The 23,253-nt window shown below is 38.9% G+C and overlaps 1 protein-coding gene across 1 annotated transcript; it reads left to right on the top strand.

The window, feature by feature from the left end:
• The first annotated feature begins 443 nt into the window (after positions 1 to 443).
• On the top strand, positions 444 to 19,659 carry TXK (TXK tyrosine kinase). The gene is made up of 15 exons (XM_059470446.1): positions 444 to 497; positions 6,292 to 6,343; positions 6,545 to 6,647; positions 6,840 to 7,039; positions 8,049 to 8,111; positions 8,754 to 8,808; positions 9,615 to 9,694; positions 11,090 to 11,217; positions 12,354 to 12,428; positions 13,368 to 13,539; positions 14,242 to 14,458; positions 15,392 to 15,456; positions 17,429 to 17,547; positions 18,008 to 18,165; positions 19,480 to 19,659. Exons 1-15 carry the CDS (start codon positions 482 to 484, stop codon positions 19,546 to 19,548), a joined length of 1,572 nt encoding a protein of 523 aa, XP_059326429.1. The 5' UTR covers positions 444 to 481; the 3' UTR covers positions 19,549 to 19,659.
• Positions 19,660 to 23,253: the final 3,594 nt, after the last annotated feature.

Genomic DNA, 23,253 nt, shown 5'->3' with positions numbered 1-23,253 from the left:
TCAGAACTCCTCTGGAGGCAGCTGTGTTGCTGACTCTCCTGGAATCTTTGAAAGCACGCTGAAATGCTGTAGCATCCTTTCGTCTGGATGAGCTCACTCACCCTTAAGCTACTTCAGCCCTTCCTCCCATTTTTATTATAACTGAATCCTGTCAGATGTTGGGGTCAAAAATCCATTTGAACAAAACCATTCTGTGATTTATATCTGCTGTGGGTTTTTTACTAAAAAAAAATAGTTAGACCTAGTGGTAACAGCTTAATAATTTTATTTTTTCTATAAAATATTTCATACTAGACCATTTTTTCTCCTTCTACTCTGTTTTGTTTTTTTTTTAAAGAAAAGGTAAGTAGGCGTGGTCAAGCAATATTTGTGGTTTACCATGCTTCATATCAGAGCAAAGAGCTCAGTTTGGGCTGTTTTACTGGCACAGCTGATGAAGGGAGGTTTGCATTTTCATTTTGATATAAACGGATAACCAGACATGATTCTGTCTACCTGTAAGTAAACTTGGGTGCATATTTTGATCTTGTAGTTTTGTTTTGTGCAACAGCAGTGTACTTAGCAAATGAAGTATTTAAATATTGCCATAAAAATATCAATCTACTTTCTCTTGCACTGCTAAGGGGATCTCTGTTAAGACTGCTTGTCTTGACTTTCAAAATTAACACACAAATATTAATCCATTGTACCACAGATTTAGCAAAGCAACTATTTTTTACATATAGATAGGGAGATGTTTCCAAATACTGTTCTTAAACTTGTGAACTACATGGACATGGGCAGAGAGTTTGGTAGAACTCAACCTATCTTTCCTTGGAGTAGAGTTAACTCACAGGAAAGACAGGAAGCCTCAGCTTGCACACATCTAAAACTGAAAGCTTGTATTTTAAAATTATTTTAGAAGCAAACTATACTGTGGCTTTCTACCAGGTTATTGATTTTTGTAGTAATGTTGAAAACTGGCAGACCAGACCAGGAGGCACGGTGTGTTACAGCAAAGGTTTGGTGGGTGAAGCTGAGTTTGTAGTGTTGAACACAGTTAACCTTCGGCTCCATTGCAAGAGCAAGAGCTTCTTGCAAGCCAAAAAATGGTGGAAGAGTGCAAACCTTAGATGTGGACTGGAGTGCCTTCAGTGTTAGTAGCACTTTGGGAAACTGATTCAGAAAAAGGGATTTTCTTCTCAAATGAAGAAAATGGTGAAATAGCAAAGTTATGAAATGCAAATTATAAAAATTAATTTCTAAATTGTTGCTTTTGTCTTTGATGTTACTTTCCTAAAGCTGCCATTTACAGTGAGTAACAACTGAGGATGGGAGGAAGATGGCACACATATGTGTGAATTTGCCATGTATACAGACAGCATTATCAAGCCAAAGTGTACTCTGGGTGTTGTGGGACTGTATCAGGCCATGATGTGTTTTCACTCCACCTTCTCTGTTCTCATGGCACTCTCCTTAAGTTGCTTAAGCAAATGGCTGTTCCTGACAGCTGACCCATCTTTTTCTTCTTCCTTTTGCATCCCATCTGCTCTGTTGTGCACAGATAAATTTATTTCCAGGACTCAAAAGTTGGTTATCAAAATGTCAGCTGCACATTTTTAGGCTATGTATTTGTCAGATTAGCTTCAATACCATTTTCCTAGTGTTTTTACTTTAGCCACATGCTTCTAGTGCCATGGTTATTTCTTGTTTTGAAACAGAGCATCCTAATAGGTCTGATGTACAGAACTGGCATGGTTCTTGCTAGTGTTGGGATTTGTGTTTGCTTGACTGTCATCAGGGAGATAATGTGACCCTGCTTTATAAACAAGTGTCTTCTTCATAAACTGCTCATTCCCAGAAAGAAAAAGACATTAGCAGTGAAACACACTGTATTTGTTTGTTCCTGTGTTAAATAACTTTGTCTAAGGTGGCAAGCTTTCATCAAAAATTGCAGAAATAAAAAATTCTGTATACAGTTTAAGAAGGAAGATGGCCAGTTCTAGATTCAACACCTCAAATACTCTTCTTGTTTAATTTAAACCCAGGTTTTAAGCTATGAGTTTAGTTTTTCCATCATGACGTACCCCAAGGATCAAAGCAACGTGTGTACATAGCTTGTGTTGTGATAGAACTCAAGGGAATGTGAGCTGGAAGATTTAATGGGGCTGTGGGTGCTGCAGAAATCTTTCTTGTTATGGATTTAAAAGAAGCTGGATTTGAGTACTTTTTTATTTATGGGAAACTTTTTGGTTGGGCCAGAAACAGAGACGTGGATTCTAAAATAATTGATAGCTCCATAAGTACTTTATTTGAAAAGACATCAAAATTAATTTACTGTTAAAAATTAGAGACTATTTCTTCCTCTTAGCCTGTATTTTTTTCCTGTGTCCTGTCCAAGCAGTCTGTAACTCATAACATGGCAAATCTAACTGGTCTCTCTGTTCTCTTCCAAATATGGAACCCAAAGTGTGATTTCCTTGCTGAAGCACAACTCTCAGTGATACCATCAGTGACTAATCTTTAATTTATGAACTCTTCAGTGTGGTTACTTGAGCTGGGGACCAGAGGATCTAGGCCAGCTAATATGTGACTCTAACACTCCTTGACAAATCCAGTGTTTTGCTTAGGAGAATGTCCTTGGTGAAAAACTAAAGGAAATAAGATAGAATTGTTCCACTGATTTCAGGGATCTAGCAGAAGGGATAATCAAGATGAAATGTTTTAAATGAGTAAATTCTATTTTCAAAATATTTGTATTTTAAATTATAGCTTTTAAAAATTTGAAATACAGGAGTTTAAATATTATAATTCTTTCTTAGTTTATCTGTTGGGTGTTGAGAAAAGAGAAAGGAAGGAAGAGCTCAAGACCTGAGAGAGTGCATGTGGGGGTGAGAAGTGTCAGGCAGGAAATGCCATCTTCCTGCTGTGTGACAGCACACACCGCTGTGCAGCCCTCAGTGTCAGCATCTTCCTTGGCCACGGGGAGAGTTAAATCAAATTATTCACTCAGTGTATCAAAGCTTGCCCCATCTGTAATGTTGGCCATGTCTTCCTGAAATAGCATCACAGTTTGGGCCTACTTTCTGAAGTAAGTTATGAACTTAATAAATATGAATTTAATTGGGAGGGGAAAATGTACTTCAAGAAACTTACCAATGACCAGGGAGGATGTAAAGTGCATAGATCAGTACATGAGTCTTTGCTTGAGAACTGAAATTCCAAGCCATTAGGTCCAAGCTTCTGGCCTTAAGTCAATTTAACTAAAGCAGGACTGAGCTCTGGAGAGCTGAAGGCCTTTTTCTATGAGCTTTGATAATATTTCCTTGCAGCCTTGGCAAATTTCCAAGCAGGAATGTACAGTTTGCACTGCAATAATTTACACTTGTACTAATTTCTACTGAATTAATTCCACAAATACTCTAGGAGTGATGGAGGGACAAAAGAATTTCAGAAGTGACTGAGGTTGCTGAAATAAGATGTATAAAGACAAATTAATTCTCAAAGAACTGGAAATTGTCTGCTTTAGGATGATATCTGCTGGATTGATAGGCTGTGATTTCACACTTAAAATACTCTACTACTCCACTAAACTTTGGTAGGACTGTGCAGTTTGTGCTGCTCCTCCAGATCCTGCAGTTCAATTCAGTGTGGTCTTGTCTGATCCATGGCCTTAGTCCAATCTGAGCCTTAATTTACAGTCTGCAGAATTTATCATCTCCTATTTTGTCATCTTTATTAGGTTATACACTCCATCCTTTTGAAAAATTGCTCACCAAATGAAGCACAGGAAGAAATATCAGAATTACAGCTTCAACATATACCTTTTCTATGGTTTTATGGACAGGACAAGAGGCTAAATATTCAATATCATATGTGCTTAGGGTATTTTTTAAGATGTCACATGCAGTCATTCATTACTAATAGCTTTTAGCACAGTGAAAGGAGGGGGTCAGATATAAAAGTCATCCATTAACAAAACAAGTCTGAGATTCACTGAAGGCAAAAAGGATTCCTGACCTTACACTATAAGTATACTCTAATTACTGGGCTCATAAAGAAAACAATCCAGAATTACACATCCATGGCATCTGTCTGAACCCTTGTTTTCAAGCTAACAGCCAAATCTTTAAAATCTAATTAGAAGATTATTCTAGTGTTACAATGAAAGTCTGCAGTGCTCTTTCTAACTATTTATTGTAAATGTTTTATATGGAGAGCAAATAAACTGAAGAGAAAGAATGTATTTAATTAGACTAGATGGTTCAATGAGAAGAAACAGGTTTTGAAATATCATGTTCCTGTTTGCAAATAACAACATACTTTATAGACATTGATTAAACTTCATGTCACTGGCTGAAATAAAAGAAACCCAAGCATTTCTTCACCCACAGTGTTGACTATTTATGAGGCAGGTTTAAATGGCCAAGGGACAATTCAATGTACACTGGACAATTACACAGCAAATCAACTTCATTGACAATATCTTTTTAGTCTGGCTGCTTTGAAGAGAATTGTTGCTGTCAGCTGACTTGGGTATTTTTATTTGCTGCATTTTACACAGCTGTCACTGGAAATTTTTATCAAACAATCGATGGTGTCTTCTGATTACAGTCAGCTCATCCATTTCCCATACAATAGATTCTTCACAGGATTCAACACTCTAGGGGAAACTTGACCATGACTTTCAAGACTGTCTAAACAAACCACTTATGAGACAGGGCTCTTCCAACTAAGAACTAGATTTGGTCTTATCATTCTGACATCGAACATTCTCACTTTTTTTATTAGCACAAGATTTGCTATGCTGTGTACCTTCATAGGGAAAATAATTACGTTTTCATTATGTGGTAAGGTTGCTTAATTGTTTGAATGCTAAGATTCATATTCTTAGTACACTTGGCTTTCAGCTAGTAATAGGCAATGGCAAAAGGTTTCACAGGACACTAGAAGGGACATCCTATTTATTCCAGGCTGGATTAGGTCATTAGGGTCAGCAATGCAAAAGTGCCATGAGGGCAAAACAAATAATGTGGAAGGAACTGGTGGGACTGCACAAAGAAATATCATTGAAATACAAAGCAGCAAAATTCTGAGACCTTGGGAAGTCTATTTCAAATAAAAATCTGAGGCCTCTTTGCAAACTGTGACATCTATGGCAGAGAAAAATAGGACACATTCTAGTGGGATATAAAGTTTATTTTGTGTTAGTGCTGCTGAATATGAGGGGAACCTTGTCTCTCCATCCCTGACTGACATGCTTCTTAAAAGAAGAACCTGAGCCTGTCCTGCAGGTGCTGCTGTGCCCTCCCACCTGCCCAGTGGTGACACTTCAGGGATCTGACCCAGTAAAAAGGGAGTACCTGCCCTTTTAGCATCCTGTCTTGTCCAGTTTGAGATGAGTTGAGGTGGAGAAGAAAAGTACAGGACTATAACTGCTGCAGCTTAGCTCAATCTGCTCTGGGAACACAAACTGGGGAAGGTACATCTCTGCCAGGGTAGGAGTGGACGAGGTGTCAACCATTTATTTACTTTATTCAAATATTTTTAATGCCTTCCAACATATTTAGTATCATATTATCTCTGCTGCATATACAAGATAGAGTGGATTGGTTTCTCTCTAAATTTTTGATGTCTGTGATGATGTATCTAATGTATTTTGGATTTAGAAACAATTTTGTAAACAAGGATTATCAGCCCCTTGACATGGAAGTGTAAAGCACATATTCTCTCTGCACTTCAAACCTAGGCTAGTGTATTCATTATATTAATGGCTGCAACAGAAACAGGAAAATCAGTATTAATTCAGAGAAGTAAATATAGTGTGGTTCCTTTAATAAACCTCAAAATAAAGAAAAGCTTGTCATGCAAGCATGGTTTTATATTTGTCTTGAATAATCTAAAAATTATGTCAGTGCTAAAGGGGACAGTTCTCCATCTCCTGTCCCTGACAAGAGTCTCATTCCCCTCATTGCACTAGGTAGAACTTGTGCAGGGCGGTGTAATCAGCCAAATTGGTATGAATTTGGCTGACAATGTATCTTTTTTTATTATTTATTTTTGCTGATTTAGTGAGCTGATTTAGCTCATACATATAGCCTCATGATTGCCAAAACATTGTAAGGGAGACTGTGGTAGGAAAGGTCTGCTGGTTTTGGTGACTGCAAATTCAGCCATAATGATTTGCTAGATATCTCACAACAAGATAGAGCTAACAGTGGGTGTAAGCACATAGGATAGTCCTTAATTCTCTAAGTTTTGTGAGCAAACAAACAGAAACACTGCAAATATGGAAATTGTTCTTGTTCACAGATCACACCATCCAGTCTGTTTTCTGCTGCTGCTGCTGCTCAGTGCAAGAAAGGTATGTGAAATGCTTAAACTTTTCAGTAATTAAATATCTACACATAAAGGACTTAATCAAGTCCCTCTATTTGCAGTAGAAGATGTAGGATGTATTTGCCATACATCCTTAATGAAGGAAGGCATGGTTGGCCATGGAATTTTTAATGTGCCTGTTTACAGGTAGGCATTCACACGAATGCTTAATGTTTTTCAAAATCAGGGCAATGAGAACAAAAGTGAACCTGGAGCCTGACGCTGTCCTGGTGACCCAGTACTCTGCCTCACAGCCAGATGTTTCCTATGAATCTATTTGGAAGTGTGGGGTAAGTAACATTTTGGCAGGTAAAAAGAGAGAATTGACACACCGTGGCTCAGTACCAGGATAAGCAGGGGAGTAACTAGCTCTTGAGCATATAAAGTCCTTTGTTGCATAAAAATTACAGAGTAAGAGTAACTAAGCAATCTATAGTAGAGAGAAAAGACTAGTTATGAAAAATACTTTGATTTTTCAGCAGCCCAAGAGACAGTTTAAGGACAAGCCATTACCTCCTCTGCCTCCTGAGGCCTTTGAAGACTACAAGGACAAACCCAGAGTTATTGCACTCTATGACTTCTTTGCTAGAGGGCCTTTAGATTTACCTCTCAAGAAATCAGAAGAATACATTGTCCTGGAACAGTATGATCCCCTCTGGTGGAAGGCAAGAGACCAACATGGGTAAGAGAGAGGGCATCTATTTCAATCTCCCTACAAAGAAAGAAAAAAGCCTTAAAACAACCTGTGCAAAGGTGGGCAGATAGAATGAGACTTATGGGACTATGTAGGAACAGGCTTGAAAGTGTTCAACTATATGTGAGGCACACAGAATGACTGGGGAGAGTTTCAGCAGGGCTTGGCACCCCAGAAGTGGACAGGGAATCTAGAACCTGTTGGGAATTCAGAGTTAAGCCCTACACTCAGTAGGTTCCTGAGCAACATAGGGATGTTTGAAGACCATGTGGATCACTGGGCTCTGGGCCATGTGAAAATCCAGCTTTCCATATTTCAAATGCTCTACAATGGAGCATGTACGTGTAAAAACTTTATGAAACCACAGAGATTATGAAGACATTCCTGAAACATAACCTCTTCCCCAAAATACCTGGTTATTTCAGAGAGCTAGATAACTTCAATTAGGATCTTTTTCACACTTATGTTAGTTTTGTTTTGTTCCCCTTTCTCCTTTGTATTATCTTCAGTATATCCTGTACTATGATATTGGGAATGGTTGCATGTTATATTATAACCATCTCCTTTCCCTTCAGATTTCTCCTTTAAATATTTTAAATGCTTTTTCTCAACTTATGTTTTCAGCAAAAGTATACTGACAACTATTTTGAACATACAAACAAGCACACACTTTGTATTTCTTCATATAGGAGGTTTGTACAGGCCAGAAATAAAGATGGTGGCTTCTGGTTCAGAAGGAAAATATTTTTTTTCCTAAATCTCAGCCTATACCATCTGGCTTTTTCATTTGAGTAGCCATCAACAGTCATGGGACAAAAAGTTGTGCCTGGATGAAAGGACTCAAATTTTTATTCAGTTTTAATGCTGGAATTCAGTATCCAGCAACATAGCCCCCAAGATAAGGAATCTTTGTAATTCAACAAAAGGATGATGTATATCTTAATCCTACTTATCTTTTACACCATACTATAATATTATCCCCAATATGTCGTTTCAGGAATGAAGGTCTAATTCCCAGCAACTATGTTACAGAGAAGAAAAGCAATTTAGAAACATACAAGTAAGTACCTTTGAAAATTATAACTGGGCTTTTATTTCTAAAAATGGATTGCAGAAATACATTTTAATGTCTGAGCCTTCAAATTTTTATTAGACATGAACATGTTTATCAAAAGCTTTCTTTTTTTTTTAAATACAAAACATTACTCCTAAAATGAATTTAAATTCATGTACATGAATCATAGTGTCAGAATCCAGATTTTTCCTGTTTCTGTAGACCCAATGCATAATTCTGTATTCTGATCTTTGCCTGTTGTGATCATGTAGCTAATTTCATCCACTATAAATTTAAATTACTGGAGAGAAGATGAAAATTCTGAAAAATTGTAGAGAAGAAAGGCTTGACACATCATCCAGGACTGTAAATTTCATCACAGTTTGGCATAACTTTTTTTTTTTTTTTTTCCCCTGGGGTTTCTTTTTTTCTTCTTTTCTTTGAGCTAATATTTAGTCACAGTAAATTGGGGCCAAAAAGTTCTAAAAAAATGTCTAATAAAATCATTCTAAATTAAGACATATTCATATGCAATGATAGTTCTAAACATGTTTTTGACTTGGAATAATGCAACTATTAAACTGTGAAACAAAGCAAACATTCATTTTTACTGTCTGAAATTAAGGATAGGTTATGTCCTTGTTGCAGGTGGTACTGCAGAAACATGAACAGAAGCCAGGCAGAACTTCTTTTGCACCAGAAGGTAATTCAGCTTACACATAGAGCTAACAGTACTGAAAAAATACCTATCAGTAGAGGCATCAAGAGCATTATCACAGTCAAATCAAAATCTGTTTGGGATTCTGTAAGAGAGAAAAGTACATTTTAAGATTTCTACCTTAAAAGGAAAGGCTTTCTGGTGTAAGTGTAAAGTGCAGACTATCTAGACTTCACAAAGCTTTAAGTTGTAGCCCCAGCAAATTCTATGCCAGATAAATCAAATTATGTGGCTTACTGTGCTTGTCTGTTACATTAGACATTAAAAATTGAAATCCATGTAGTAAGCTAATTAGCTCTGAGTTTAGCAGAACTTAACAAATCACTGCATCTTCCTTAAATACAGAGCAAACAATCCACACTGATTCTACCCCCTGTCAGTTACCAAAGTGCCTAACTCAGTCAAACTCATTGGGTCTTTGCTCAGGCCTAGGACAAGAAAGACCAAGGAAGAACGTCTCAGACAGAATTGTTTTAACTGGATTTTTTTTCCTAGTGATTTGTACAATTTGATTTTTTAATAAATTGAAACATTTTCACTCTCTGACACTGAAGAGTATAATTCAGCTAAATTACTTATCTCTAAAAGTTTCCTGGCATTTGTTATTTTCTCTTGGTTTATTTTGCTCTGCCATGTACCTGGCTATCTATTCCTGTTCTCCACTTCTTGATCTTCCTCCCAAATAGCCATAGGTATGCTACAGAATTTGGTAATCAGCTGCAAGTCCTGTCTCAAGGGAGCATTACTGAAGTTCAAAAGCATAAAATAACTCTACCTGGATTTCTTTTCAGCCCAAAGAAGGTGCCTTTGTTGTCAGGGATTCAAGCCGGCAGGGTCTTCTTACGCTGTCCATGTATTCGCGGGCTAAGGGGTGAGTTCCTCTGAATGGTCGGGGTTTGAATCAAGTGGTGATGGAAAAGCTTCCTCCAGACTCCTCAGAATAACTGGGTAGGTTGGACATGCAGTGCACAGGAACAGGGAGCCACTGGGATGCTTTTCATGCAGAGTTAATCACCCTGTGTGCAGAAAAGATAAAGGGGGGTGGTGGATCTGGGAGTCAGTGTGCAAAGGTCCTGGCAAGACAGGATTACCTGCACTCTCTGAAATTCTCAAATGATCTGCTGTGGAAACCAGCTGTGGAAACCATGCCACAGCCTTTGGCCACTACACCAAACTGTTTCCTTTCTCCACAGGCTCTGTGCACTGTAAATCCATCCCAGACTCTGCTGTGCTCAAACTTCACCTGTTTGTCTCCCAAAATCACCTCACCCCTACTGTGCAATCTTACTTTTGCTGGACAACACCCACAGGACTCACACTTGCCCATATCAGGAGCAATCACCTACACCATTGACTTAACCTATTTCAAGCTATTTTATAACCTTTTCATCAGCCCTCCCACATCCCCCTGTATCTACTGTGTCTGCTTTCCTTCTCTCCCTCTTACAGCAAGTCAGAGGTGAGAGCAGCTAATGCATTGCTGTTACCTCCACCCTCTCCCTCCCTCCCTCCCTCCCTCCCTCCCTCCCTCCCTCCCTCCCTCCCTCCCTCCCTCCATTCCCTCCTTGAAAACATGGGGCCAGCCCTCCCCACCATCTCTGTGCTGGGGTCAGGCTCACAATTTCTGTAGGCTCAGGAGTGTTTCTGACAATGACTCAGTAATGCAGACTGTATAATGTCTCTGTATTCTGAGCTCTGCTTGCTGCGTCCACAATTTAGAGTACTAACCCTCAGCAACCACCAGCCTGAAATGCAAACTTAACTGCTTAATTTTGAGTGTCACAGAAGCAGGGATAAGCAGACAGCAAAATACACAGAAAGCAAAAAAGACAGATAATGCAAAGAAATACAGAAAAACAAAGGTTTCAAATAAAAGCTCCAGTGAAGACTCTTTGAAGAAATAGAACTGAAAATTTAATCTCATGCTATACATGAATATGTGTTTAAGTTTTTGGGGAGAAAATGCAGGTAATTTGTAACATTTTAATTTCAAGAGGTTGTATTCAAATGAATGTTAAATGAGGAGGAGCAATTCTTAAACACTGTGGCTATTTCTTATGAATGCATTGATACAGGGGTAAAAAATACTTTGGCAACAAAAGTGGTTTTTTTTCTCTTGAAACAGTGTTCCAGCTAGACACAGCCATTCTCAGCTGAGAACTGTGTCCCAAGTTTTCAGATTTTTCTATGTTTTCATAGTGAAATTTAAGCAGATTTATACTATAAATTATTTTTACTGAAAATTCTAATGCTTTGTTGATTTCAGAAGTCATAATGGGAATATTCTACATTATCAAATTAAACAAAATCACTCAGGACAATATTATGTAGCAGAAAATTATGTCTTCTCATCTGTTCCTGAGCTCATTGAGTATCATCAACACAATGCTGCAGGTAATGCATGTGAGCTGATAATGGTTTTACATCTTTTTCTAATAGCTTCCTTATAAAATCTGACACAAGTGTTTCTATTGGTAATGAATTCAAATATGCCTTGATTCTTTCTGCCAAAGTTATAGCTGTCATGTGCATATACCATGAGGGAAGTGAAACGACCAAACTTGTCTACATTATTAAATGAGTTTAGCAAAGATAAAAGACTTCTCTGTATTCTCCTGGTTCACATTTGATCGAATGGGACTTGGGTGTAATTTGATCATAATTCTTTCTTTGTCTATGACAAGGACCAGCATACATGCAATCTAATAAAAGCAAGAGCTATGCTGTGCATCAGCAGGCAGCATTCTACTGATTTTGAAAAAAACCCAACCCATAACACAAACAATCAAGGGCAGAATTAGTTCTTGTGCTCACAAGGACTCTCCAACACTGACTTTCAGCTTACCAGAGTTAGATACCCCTAACTGTTGGCTGATGGCAGACTTTTATAATTTTTAGCATGAAAAATATCCTTCACCTTGGTTCTGCCCATCATTTTAATACAATATAAAATGGTTTTACTCTGAATGAGGGAAGATGGGAAAACACAGGGAGATCCCTTGCTCTAGAGAGGAGGATATGGGAATGGACAGAGCCTCTTGCTGGAGGGAGGAGAATTGCAGGAAACACTTGTAGCAGAATTGGCCCTAAAAGTAGTAGTGGGAAGAATCAATGAACTCAGGGAGTCCTTGGTGAAGGATGTATTCACTAGTACTCTTGGCTTATTAATGCAAAGAAAATAAATGAGACACAAAAATATTTCAAACCTGAGAAGTCATGCGATCCTACTTAGGTCAGTGATACAGCATTTTAGAGGTCATTTATGCTTACTGTCATGGTACAAAAAAGTAAGAGTATTAGTGTTGGCTTTATGAAGTAGAAATACTTTTGTAGTCAGAGCCCTATTAAATAGTCTTTCTCCGTTTCTTCTCACTGTAGTGTTTTATCTGAGCAAACTAGGCAAAAATAACTTCAATAAATAAGAAATTTACATGAGATTCCAAGTAATTTTGTTTGAGAAGAAGTATGGTATAGCATATTTTAAAATTAAATACTTGGTCAGCAGAATATCTTGGCTTTGTCCCCTACAGGTCTTATCACACGTCTCCGACATCCAGTTGGATCAGATGGATGCACCTCACCAGAAACTACAGGACTGAGTTATGGTAAATTTTTTATCTTCTTTTGAAGGAGATTTAGCTATCTGCTAAATATCTGAGGCAAGAATTTAGCTCATATTCACCCAGTTTAATTACTAAATTGTATCTGTGAAATTCTTTGGTAATACTAAACACATAAACAGTGTCAGTACTAAATGAGACACCTGACTGAGCTGCTTCTGTGACTGTTGTGCTTCTGTTACAGCGCCCAGTGCATTCAGAGCTATTTGGACTTTTCTAAGCAAACCTAAGACTCAAATAAACATTTAATAGCTTTTGAAAGGCTATTTGATTTTTGTAAATGCTTAGGAAACCAAAATTGAAACCTGAAATTAATACTATTTATGGAGAAGATTTTCTTTGTCAGTTCTGCAGGTTTTAGAAATAAGAATGGAATCTTATGTGGTATTGAAACAAACAAGCAATAAATGCCTGTTTTGTGTATATAGATCAGGAATTTCATACCATCTATTAGACAACAGGAACCTCCAAAACTGAGTATCTTTCATGTTCCCATGAATCTCATGGCTTAATATTTCTGAAGGGTTGAGCTATTGTAGTTATTACAATAAAGGTAGCCACTGACTATTTCTGTAGCTATACTATCCATCTGGAACTGGTTTGGAGATAAAAACATCACACATCATAGTGCCAAAAAAGTTCTCTTGTGTAATCAAAGCTAAACACTTGCCTTATCTTCAAGCCTCAGACATTCCTACATTAAGCAAAATTCCTAATCACATTCTTTAAGCTGTAAAATAGCAATTATATTTAAACATATATGAGCCAGTAAAAAATTTCAGATATTTAAAACTCATGCTATGACTGACGAACAAGTGTGATGCTTTGCAGTGCTCATTGACTGCCATCAGCAAGGCATGTCTCCTGCAGCAGGGCTCAGGAAACCTGGCCTGACTCTCCTGACATTTTGGGTTGCTTTTGCAGAGGAGTGGGGATTAAACCCATCTGAACTGCTGATACTGAAAGAACTTGGGCGTGGGCAGTTTGGAGTTGTTTATCTTGGTAAATGGAAAGAGACTGTCAAGGTTGCCATCAAAACAATCAATGAAGGTGCAATGTCTGAAGATGATTTCATAGAGGAGGCCAAACTGATGATGTAAGTACAAAAGCTATTCTGTCAGCTTACCAAGAAATAAATATAACCTAATTCCATTTCAAACAAACAAAGCAGATTGATGGGAATGGTGGATGTGTGGGACAGAAAGGCTGATATAAAGGTCTGAACCAAGCTGATGCAGGTGCTTCCTATGCCCAGACTCTTTCTTTAGAGTGTGTCTTGCTTTGTACTGTGGAGCTCAATGGGGAATAAATGTTCTGGTAAAATGTAACTGTGCTCCTACAACTATTCTTTAATCCATACCTCAGTGTCTCTAGGAAGAGCTTCTACCCAACTAAAGCTTTTGAGAAACTATATTACCATACCTGCAAACTTTGCAAATTAAGGAAGTATCCACACGAGGTCTTGGCAAAGCCCAGAAGGGATGAACTCTTCCTTGCAGGGTCAAGGCCCCTGCCTGCAAACCAAGTGTAGCTCGACCTTTCCATTTTGCAGCAACAAAATCAAGCTTTGCATTCACTGCATTTATATAACTAATGAAGAATTATGGGTTCACAGAGTGAAATTTTGTAGAAAGTTTTAGAGAGAAAAGCATTAAGTACTGGGAGAACTCTTAGTACAGCTGAATAGGACACTGTTTATCAAGTAGTGAAATATTTTTTCAAAGCCATCATGAGAATCAAAGGTTTAGTTACCTGCCAAGAACAAATATTAGCCTGTTGAAAATGTGATTTTAAACAGGAAACTCTCCCACCCAAAGCTGGTCCAGCTTTATGGAGTGTGCACCCTTCACAAGCCCCTCTATGTTGTGACTGAATTCATGGAAAATGGTTGCCTGCTCAGTTACCTGCGGCAAAGGCGGGGGAAACTCGGCAGAGACGTTCTCCTGAGCATGTGCCAGGACGTTTGTGAAGGGATGGAATATCTGGAAAGAAACAGCTTTATTCACCGTGATTTGGTAAGTACGATAGGTTTTCTGTGGCTCTTAACAAATATTTGCAGTACAGAATGTGCTGTTGCATTTTATGGGGCACTATGTATCCTGTAAGACTTCAGCCCTGCAGGATCTAATAAGGAAAATCCAAACTTTTCAGCTGTTGTTTTGCCCATGGACAGCTCAAAAAACCACTTGAGAGAAGTTTGTCCATTGGAAACACCCCTTGAGAGCTCAGAGAAAATTAGGATATTGACATGGAACTAGCTGGTATTATGACATCTCAATGTGAAAGTGATTAGAACACAACCAGAATCACAGCATTACAAAATGTCAGCAACAATGAGAATTTTTTAAAATTGAAATATTTTTCTATCTATATTTTTTGGCTCTCTACAGCCATTCATTAATGTTGGGATATATGAGTGGCTTTTCTGCCCATAGGCAGGGAATTCGAGAAAAGGAGTTTGTTTCTTTACTCCTTGATACTTTTTCAATGCTCACATTTGGATGCAGAGAGGAAATCTTCCTCCTCTCCTGCCTAGTTGCAGAAGAAATGTAAAATCTTGAAAATTACCAGGAAGTTCCTGATTTCTGTAATGAAAACATCAAAAAACAAATTTAAGAAGTCACACTAATTGTCCCTTGTGTTGATGTTCAGGAAAATATCTGGTTGGATCATTAGACTCTGAAGCCTAAAAGTCTTTCACTGTTAAGAATACATAAACATATCGCAACTCATACTACAAGCATATAAGTTGCCAGGTGCTATGTATGTATAACTACACAATAGTGAAGTATGTTCACTGACTCAAAAATTCATTAATATTTTTGACCAATACATTATTCTCCTTTCAGATATAAACAGCATGAGCTAGAGCGAATATAATCAGCTGCTGTATTTCTCTTAAAAATCTTTAGCCCAGATTTCAGATATGTTTCTCTCATTTTCCCCAGGCTGCAAGAAACTGTTTAGTCAATGAGGAGCACGTGGTTAAAGTATCTGACTTTGGCATGGCAAGGTACGAGGTCACTGACAAAGGTTTTGTGAGCACCCATTCTCAGACAGGTGCAGCATGATCTTTAGTTAACCTCACTGCTTGCTTCACTGGTTTGGGGGATCCCACTGTGGGTAATATTTGAATCCTGATGAAAATTGTAATGTTGTTTAACCACTGTACCATGAACTGGATGTCATGTCCTCCTCTTGCTCCTGGTGAGAGCAAGATAGGTAAACACAGTGCCAGGTAAACTTCAGAGGTGTTTATGGACAGAGAAATGCCCAGAGTGCACAGGGCAGCCAGAAGCCTGAAGAAAGAAGTTCCCCAGCTTTGCTGAGCAGGATGGAGGTGAGAAAGTCGCTAGGGACAGAACTGGAGCTGGTGCTGACCTCTGGAGGCTGCGGTAGCTGAGTAGGTGAGGCAGGATGCAGGGAGGACCATGTGGGTAGGAAGTGTGACACATGCTGCTCTGGAAGGGAAGTGGTTTTTCTGCTTAGTGATAGAACCAGCCAAAGTGAGGAAAGAGAGTACTCTCAACTCTGACAAGCACCAGCCTGAGAAACATAACTCTAGCCTCACAGACTTTCCTCAGAGGACACAGCTGAGCTGGCCAAATGACTGAATGCTGACCAAAGAGGACAACAAAAGGTTGTCCTCTTATAAGGCCAACATAAAGCCCTCTACTTTTGTGCTTTACTGGCTGGTTTTTCTGTGGGTTAGCATTAGGAGGCAGATGAGCTTGAAAGACAGTCAGTGGCTCTGAGCAGAAGCTTGTGGTGACACTTGTGGCTGCGAGTCGTTAGGTCTGCACAGCCATGCTCCTTCAGTTTTGCCTCCTATTTCTAACCTCAGGCTTACAACACCCTAGCAGTTTATAGCTAAGGACTTGTTTTTCAAAGGGCTATCCTGTACCATGGTTGTACTGCTCCCCAAAAGGGAAAGGTCAGCATCAGGGCTCTGGACTCATCCAAATGAATGAGAAAATACAGGAAGACCAAGGTGGCTGCCAGGCTCCAGCCTAAGAATAATGGACCTGAAAGGCTCACTGTGGCCACAAAGTGGAGATCAGTGGGCTGGCTCTAGGACTCACTATCCTGAGGAGGCTGTGGAAACGCGATGGGAACACAACCTAATTATTCAGAGCTCACACAACTGCTTTTACAGGTTATTTTGTACTGCTATTTCATATGTTCCTAATTCAACAGCCTCCCATGTTTCTGTGCCTGAACCAAAACGAGAAAGTGAGGCAAAAAGATTATTTATTTCAATGTGGCCTCCTTTAAAAGGTGCTTTAAAAAAATTACCTTTATGCTTTCCCTGAGAATAAATGTGTACTGCATGTCTGTGATCTGCTCAGGAACGTTAATACTTGGAAAATGTGCCCAGAGTTCATAAGGATGTTGCGGTCAGCCTAGTAGTCATTTAAAATGTTGCCCTATAAATGCCTGCATTAGGTAAATAATTTCATTTTATCTAGGAGGTCAGCTCCTATAAGCTTGGGGAAAAACAATTACTTTAGTGCTCCTACAAGAACTGCTGTCTTGAATGTGATAAACATTTGTTTGTGTGCTGCTTTGGTAACAATGTCCCTGATATGGCATCTGTGAAGATGGACAGCAAGAGTCTTACTTGGGTAGAACAAGAGGTTGAAAAGGTGGATCCTTTAAAAAAAAGACTAATTATTTATTGCTGCTGATTTTCTTGCCCATGGTGATGTGTTTTATTGTCATCTTTTGGGTGTATATTAACAATAACCATCCTGTCACTCTTATGCTTGTATCAAAATGTTTTATTCTGACATAATTCTGATGAATAATCCAAATCATTCATTTAGACAAAAATATCTTTAAGTGCATTGCTATGGGGTTTTTTTGTGTGTGTGCATTTTATACTAAAATAGCGATATAATTTTGTTTCCAAATTGATACTATTTTTCTGGAATGAGTGGGAATGTCACTCATTGAAATATATGTGGTTTCCTCTTATTCTTCAGGTATGTCATTGATGATGAATATATCAGCTCTTCAGGTGCCAAGTTTCCAGTCAAATGGTCATCTCCTGAAGTCTTTCATTTCAAAAAATATAGCAGCAAATCAGATGTCTGGTCATTTGGTGAGTTGATTAGGTGAAAGGGCAACCATACTTCCCTAAAAAAAACTACTGATGTGATTTAGAAAATTATAAATTTCTACCCATACTACATATCTGAAACTTCAGTCTTTCCCAATTTTCAAAGTTTGCTTATATTGGACAAATGGATTTTTCATTCGGAAGGTTGCACCTAAAAAGTAGATTTTGACTGAAATGTGCATTTCTGATGAGTCCTCATTAGCCAAATGTATTCATCTGAGTTTCATGGACCATCACCTTAGCTGACTTAAAAGAGAGCAGAATTATATTAGTTGAAAATTGTTTGGGCTGTATCCTTCATTCAGCTCAGGCTGCCCGTACTCTCATTCATTTTTCAACACACAGAAGAATCAGGAGTGGTTTTTATTCTCCTAATTTTGTTGAAAACTTGTGGGTTTGGAATCTTTTGTTTTGTCCTAAACCTATTTTGGTTCACTTCTAGGTGTACTGATGTGGGAAGTTTTCACAGAAGGCAAAATGCCTTTTGAAACCAAGTCAAATGCTGAAGTTGTCCGTGAGATTTCTCAGGGTAACCGACTTTATCGACCACATTTGGCATCACATCCTGTGTACAAAGTCATGTACAGCTGCTGGCATGAGGTTTGTTCCCCTTGGTTTTTTTTCCCTGAGGTATTACTTTGTTCTTAATTTTTAACATGGATGTAAGAGCAATCTTAAAAGCTCAAGGCATTAAATCCATATTTCATATCTGTGGCATTCTCAGCATCTCCAACTGTTTTTGGAGTTTACAAAAGTTTGCAAGCCTCTGCTTCTTTTAACTGTTGCAGCTGAGAAATACAGAGCACACTATCAGTACAATAGGTCTAGAGCATCCCTGGTTGGAATATGCCACTGCTGTCCTGTTTCTCTGCTGGGTGCAATGTGATACCTTTTTTGTGCCTTTGTATTGTTCATGGCTTTCTCTAGATCTGCTCTGGATGATAACACACACTCATACACCAAGTGGATATGCCCACTAAATGTAGATTTTGAAACCCCCTTTTCAAGTGTATATCAGTATCTCTGTACATCAGGGCAGCTCCTAAGGCTGCACCTCTTTCACCCTCTCCAAGCTGATTTAGTACTTCATGTTCTTTCACCATTTGTCCAGCACCTATTATTTCCTATATTGGTAACAAAACACTGATTTCCTCAACTTCTCCATCTGATTAGTCCCTTAAGAGCCCTCCTTCTCTAGTCTCTAGAAGAAATGAATCTTTATTTTAGGTTAAAAGTCCTTTCAGAAGAGCTTTGTGTGCAATTTTTTCATGTAAAATTGTGGGCATACACAGCGAGTAGCTGGGGAATCTTGTCGTTACCATTGCCTCCTTTATCTCCCACCCTACTCCTCTGAATAAAATTTTAAAATCCTGAGTAAAAAGAACAAGCTTAAGAGAAGGAAATCTAAATTGCATCCAGCTTGCCTGCTTACTGCAAACACCCATTGGGGTGCCATCCAGCAGAGAGATCATGGGGAAATTCTCTTTCCTGTCTGCCACCAGACAGGAGTTTGTTTTCCATGCTGAGCTGCAGCACTTCAAATTATACAGCAGTGAAAATCCTTTATCAAAAACACAGGAAGCATTCCTGAGTGCCATGGTTTCCTGGCTGGTAGGGCTTTCCACAAACCTACTGCAGGGAGAAATTCCATAGGAATTCTGATCCAGAATTGAAATAAGTATAAAGAAATTTCAGGAATTTTTCACAAGCGTCTGTGCTCATGCTGCTGGTGTCATGAATAACAGATTTTTCTTTTTCTCTAAAATGACAAGCTTGATTTTTTTCATCTGTATTAATAAAATGAAATGTAATTTTTAAGTGTTATCTCATATGTACTTATATCCAATTTCTGAGGTCTGGTACTGTAATCAACCAATCTGCTAACACAATTTTATTCTCTGCTTTTCTTTTCAGAAACCTGAAGGACGTCCTACTTTTGCAGAGTTAACAGTGACCCTCAGAGACCTAGCAGAGATGACATAATCACAGATTTTATACCAATGTATTTCCTGAAAGGTTAGCATTAAGCATGCCACTAATGAAGCTGGTACAGAAAACCTCAACAGTTACGAGAGCTCTCTACCTAAATCACAGTACCAGCATCCTGCATACTGAAGCAGCTGTTTGGTCTTGGCACAGTTTTTCTTTTTTGAGAAAGATACTCCAGGACATTGGTTTGGGACTCCCAAGGCTTTGTTTTCATCATTAGGGAGAAAAATCTGTCTGAAAAGCAGTAACCAAGCCTACTCGCCTTATAGATATTTTTATTCATTCTTTTGTTCTGAGTTACACTAATTCTTGCATCAATATTATTACATTATTTATACTTAATATGACTCATGCACTGGGGAATAGTGATTGGCAGAGCAAAATGATGGAAGAACCTCTGATAAGCTCTGGCTAGGTCACTTCTAAAGGCAAGTCCTCGTGCACTGCACAGCATCCAGCCCTGGAGAAGCAGAGCAGGGCTCTGTCCAAGGGACAGCCAGCCCAGTGACTGGCTGCTGGGGCAGTGCCCACACGTGTGCCTGCACCCACTGCTTGGACAAAGTAGTGCCTCAACCCTCCCCTTGCAAATGGCCAGGATGGTTCATGGGCAAGTTAAAACAGGAACCTGACAGTGAAGCTCAGATGGATCCTATGACACCTTACATGGACACATCTGTACCCCTACTTCTTATGCTATTATTCACTTTTAATTTTAAATCTTAACTATGGTCAACACAAATATGTTGTAGAGGAGGAAAGGTAGATGGAATTCATAATTATTTAAAACAAAGTAGATCATTGCAAATAAATATGTTCTTGGAAATATGTGATTGCATTGTGAATTATTTGTAGGTAAATACATCACAATATTTAGTGTTTTAGGGCTTTGTAGACAAAATATGTAAAACATGCTAGATAAAGAATGAGTTCAATTTAATTTTTGTCACAAATTGAGTCACAGTTTAATTTTTTATTTCCAAATATAAAAAACAACTGTAACATTAAAATTAAATATAGAAAACCCCACAAAGTTTGGAAATTTCCAAAGGATGATGGCATCTTATAATCAAATATAGTCCTGGCAGTAATCAGTCATCTTTACTACAATTGTATTTTGATAGTTATCAAGCCTTGGGAAAGGAAATCATTAGTCCCAGTGCTTGAACATTTGGGAGTACCTTCAAACACACTTCTAAGGTATTTCTGCATCAAGTAAACCATGATATTCTCATTATTTCATGTAATTTCCCAGAAGAATTTATGTCACTGTTTACGTTCATAATTTATTTATGAGAGCTATGACTGAATGCAGGCCTGTAACTGTTGTGGTTTGACCCCAGCTGGTAACAGTGCCGTGCAGAGCTTGCTCACTGCCTCTGCCCTGGTGGGACAGACTGTCAGAAGGTAAAACTTGTGGGTGAGATAGGAACAGGTTATCAGCTGAAGCAAAGTAAGATGTAACAATAGCAATAGTGATTAAAGGCAGAAAGAGAGAGGACTAGAACCCAAGAGAAGCCAGTGATGCCCAGTACCAGTGCTCACTCCCTGCTGACTGATGCTCAGCCCATCCACAGGCAGTAACCAGCAGCCCCCAGCCAACTTCCCTCCCTCTCCCCCCCAGGCTGTACATTGATCACGACATTCTATGGTACAAAATATCCCCTCGGCCACTTCAGCTCAGCTGTCCTGGCTCTGCTCCCTCTCAGCCAAGACTGAGACAACAACACAGTACACACATGGAGCTCACCACAGTTTATGTCCAGGCCACAGAAGTACAAAGCTTTTCAGCAGATGATGTACTACCAATGTGGAATTCAAGCTCTCTCCACAATATAAAGTACATGGGGACTTTGAATAACATATGAGACATCTTTTTAAGCAGCTCTTGTAAAACTGGTTTTGCCATATTACTGCAAGTTAATGTGTAATACGTTACAGCACCCTGCAGTGAAAACCAGCTCCATTAGATTTATGTGCTCAAAGCATCTTGCTCCTGCCTGTCTCACTGATCTGTCCCATGGTGAATATGGGACCCATATTCATGTTTCCACCCATCCAGAAACATGCTGGCCTAATAACTGGAGCCAATAATGCTTGCCTACCAGGCTTCCACTCCCCAATATAATCTTTCTGTAGGGTGCTTGGGGAAAAATTTGAAGAAGCTGTTATTAACATTCTGACACAGAATAAATTTAACAGCTGCTATCATCAAGCTGATAGTAAATAAATGAAAAAGCATGAGAACTTGCTTCAGAGTCAGTGAAACTGGTGCTTAATTGGCAGCAAGAAATGATCTGCAGTACAAAGGTCAAGTATCTACAGTGCATTTATTTACCAGAACAGCTACACCCTTACATAAAGACTGAGTAGGCCACCTTAGACCTCATGGTGACTGTGAGCTTAGGTCAAATTCCAACCATATTCTAACAGGCAAAAAACCAGATGAATATTGAGTGACATCTTATCACTAACCATAAAGAGGTGTCTGTTTGCTGATTTCTTTTTGAACTTCCATATGATGAAAATGAGATCTGGAAAGAGTAGTAAAGGAGGCACATCCATACAGGGAAACTTCCATCAAAGGCTGTAGGAGTGTTCAGCATTTGTAAAAATTTAGCTACTATTTGCTGATCAAACATCAGAAAACTTGGAACAAGTCTGTATTATGGATGGGAGGAAAAGAGGCAGAACTCCAAGCTTTTGTGAGCCAGCCACTTAGGATACATCTCTTTTCTATAAAAAGATGCATTATTGACAAGATGGAATTTATTTTCAGAAAGTGAAATTAATTCACTTGTCAAAAGTACTCCTGTGAAACAATGCAGACCAATAACTAGTGTGTGCAGGGCTGGTGACATTTGGTTCAGACCAATTCCTGCCTCCTCCCCCTCTCCCCCCAGCAGATTTCACAATGGGAGGCCCTGCAGTCCCACCAAAGCACATCACCATCCCTCCTCCCTCATGCACCACCAGTCTGGCTCCTGCTCAGCCTCCCACCCACGTTCTGAACCACGGCATCATTTTAAAGCCTACCCAAAAGGAGTCAGCTACAGAAAACCTGTCCTGCTAGAAGGATATTTCCTAGCACACTTTCCTAGCCAGTTTTATGTGGGGGGATAGAATGTAAGAGAATAGTGCAGAAGGTAATCTCACACCTGATGAGCTGCAGCTGTACCAATCACCAAAGATTAGGAACAGGCCTGCCCTTAACAGGCCACAGCTGTGTCCAATAAGGAGATGAGTGCTACAAAAGGGTGGGGTAGCTGGTGGTGAGGAGACAGATGGAGTTTGTTGGCTGTGTTGTGAGGAGCTGTCCATAAGAAATCACCAAGAAGGTGTGGGAGCTTTTGCAATAAGATGATGATAGTTTTATTTTGCTAGAATTTAAAGAATAAGAGAACATTTTCTAGGAGTATGCAGTTCCCTGTATAGCTCCAGGATGCAGCCTGATGAGATGAGTTTGAATTTTTGAATATGCACCCTTTGGGACAAAGATTTTGTTTATAGCATGGTTCTTTCAAGTGTGGCTGCAAAATGAAGATGGTAGAACAAATCTCGATAGAAACTAATAACTGATGTATTTCCTCCCAAAATTGTACAGGTGTTTTTAACCTATCCAAGTCTTCTTGACCTACCTAAATTTAGCTGGTGCAGCTATGTAAGGAACTTAATTGCCCATTAATTTGTCCTGAGATATGG

This window comes from Ammospiza nelsoni, chromosome 4 (assembly GCF_027579445.1).
Source record: "Ammospiza nelsoni isolate bAmmNel1 chromosome 4, bAmmNel1.pri, whole genome shotgun sequence".
NCBI classification, from domain to species: Eukaryota; Metazoa; Chordata; class Aves; order Passeriformes; family Passerellidae; genus Ammospiza; species Ammospiza nelsoni.
This window is presented reverse-complemented; position numbering and strand designations above follow the sequence as displayed.

Bases quoted from the DNA above. Each gene is read 5' to 3' on its own strand.
- TXK (XM_059470446.1), top strand. The intron at 8,809-9,614 runs GTAATTCAGCTT...ATTTCTTTTCAG, and splicing joins AACTTCTTTTGCACCAGAAG to CCCAAAGAAGGTGCCTTTGT. The intron at 18,166-19,479 runs GTTTGTTCCCCT...TTTTCTTTTCAG, and splicing joins TGTACAGCTGCTGGCATGAG to AAACCTGAAGGACGTCCTAC.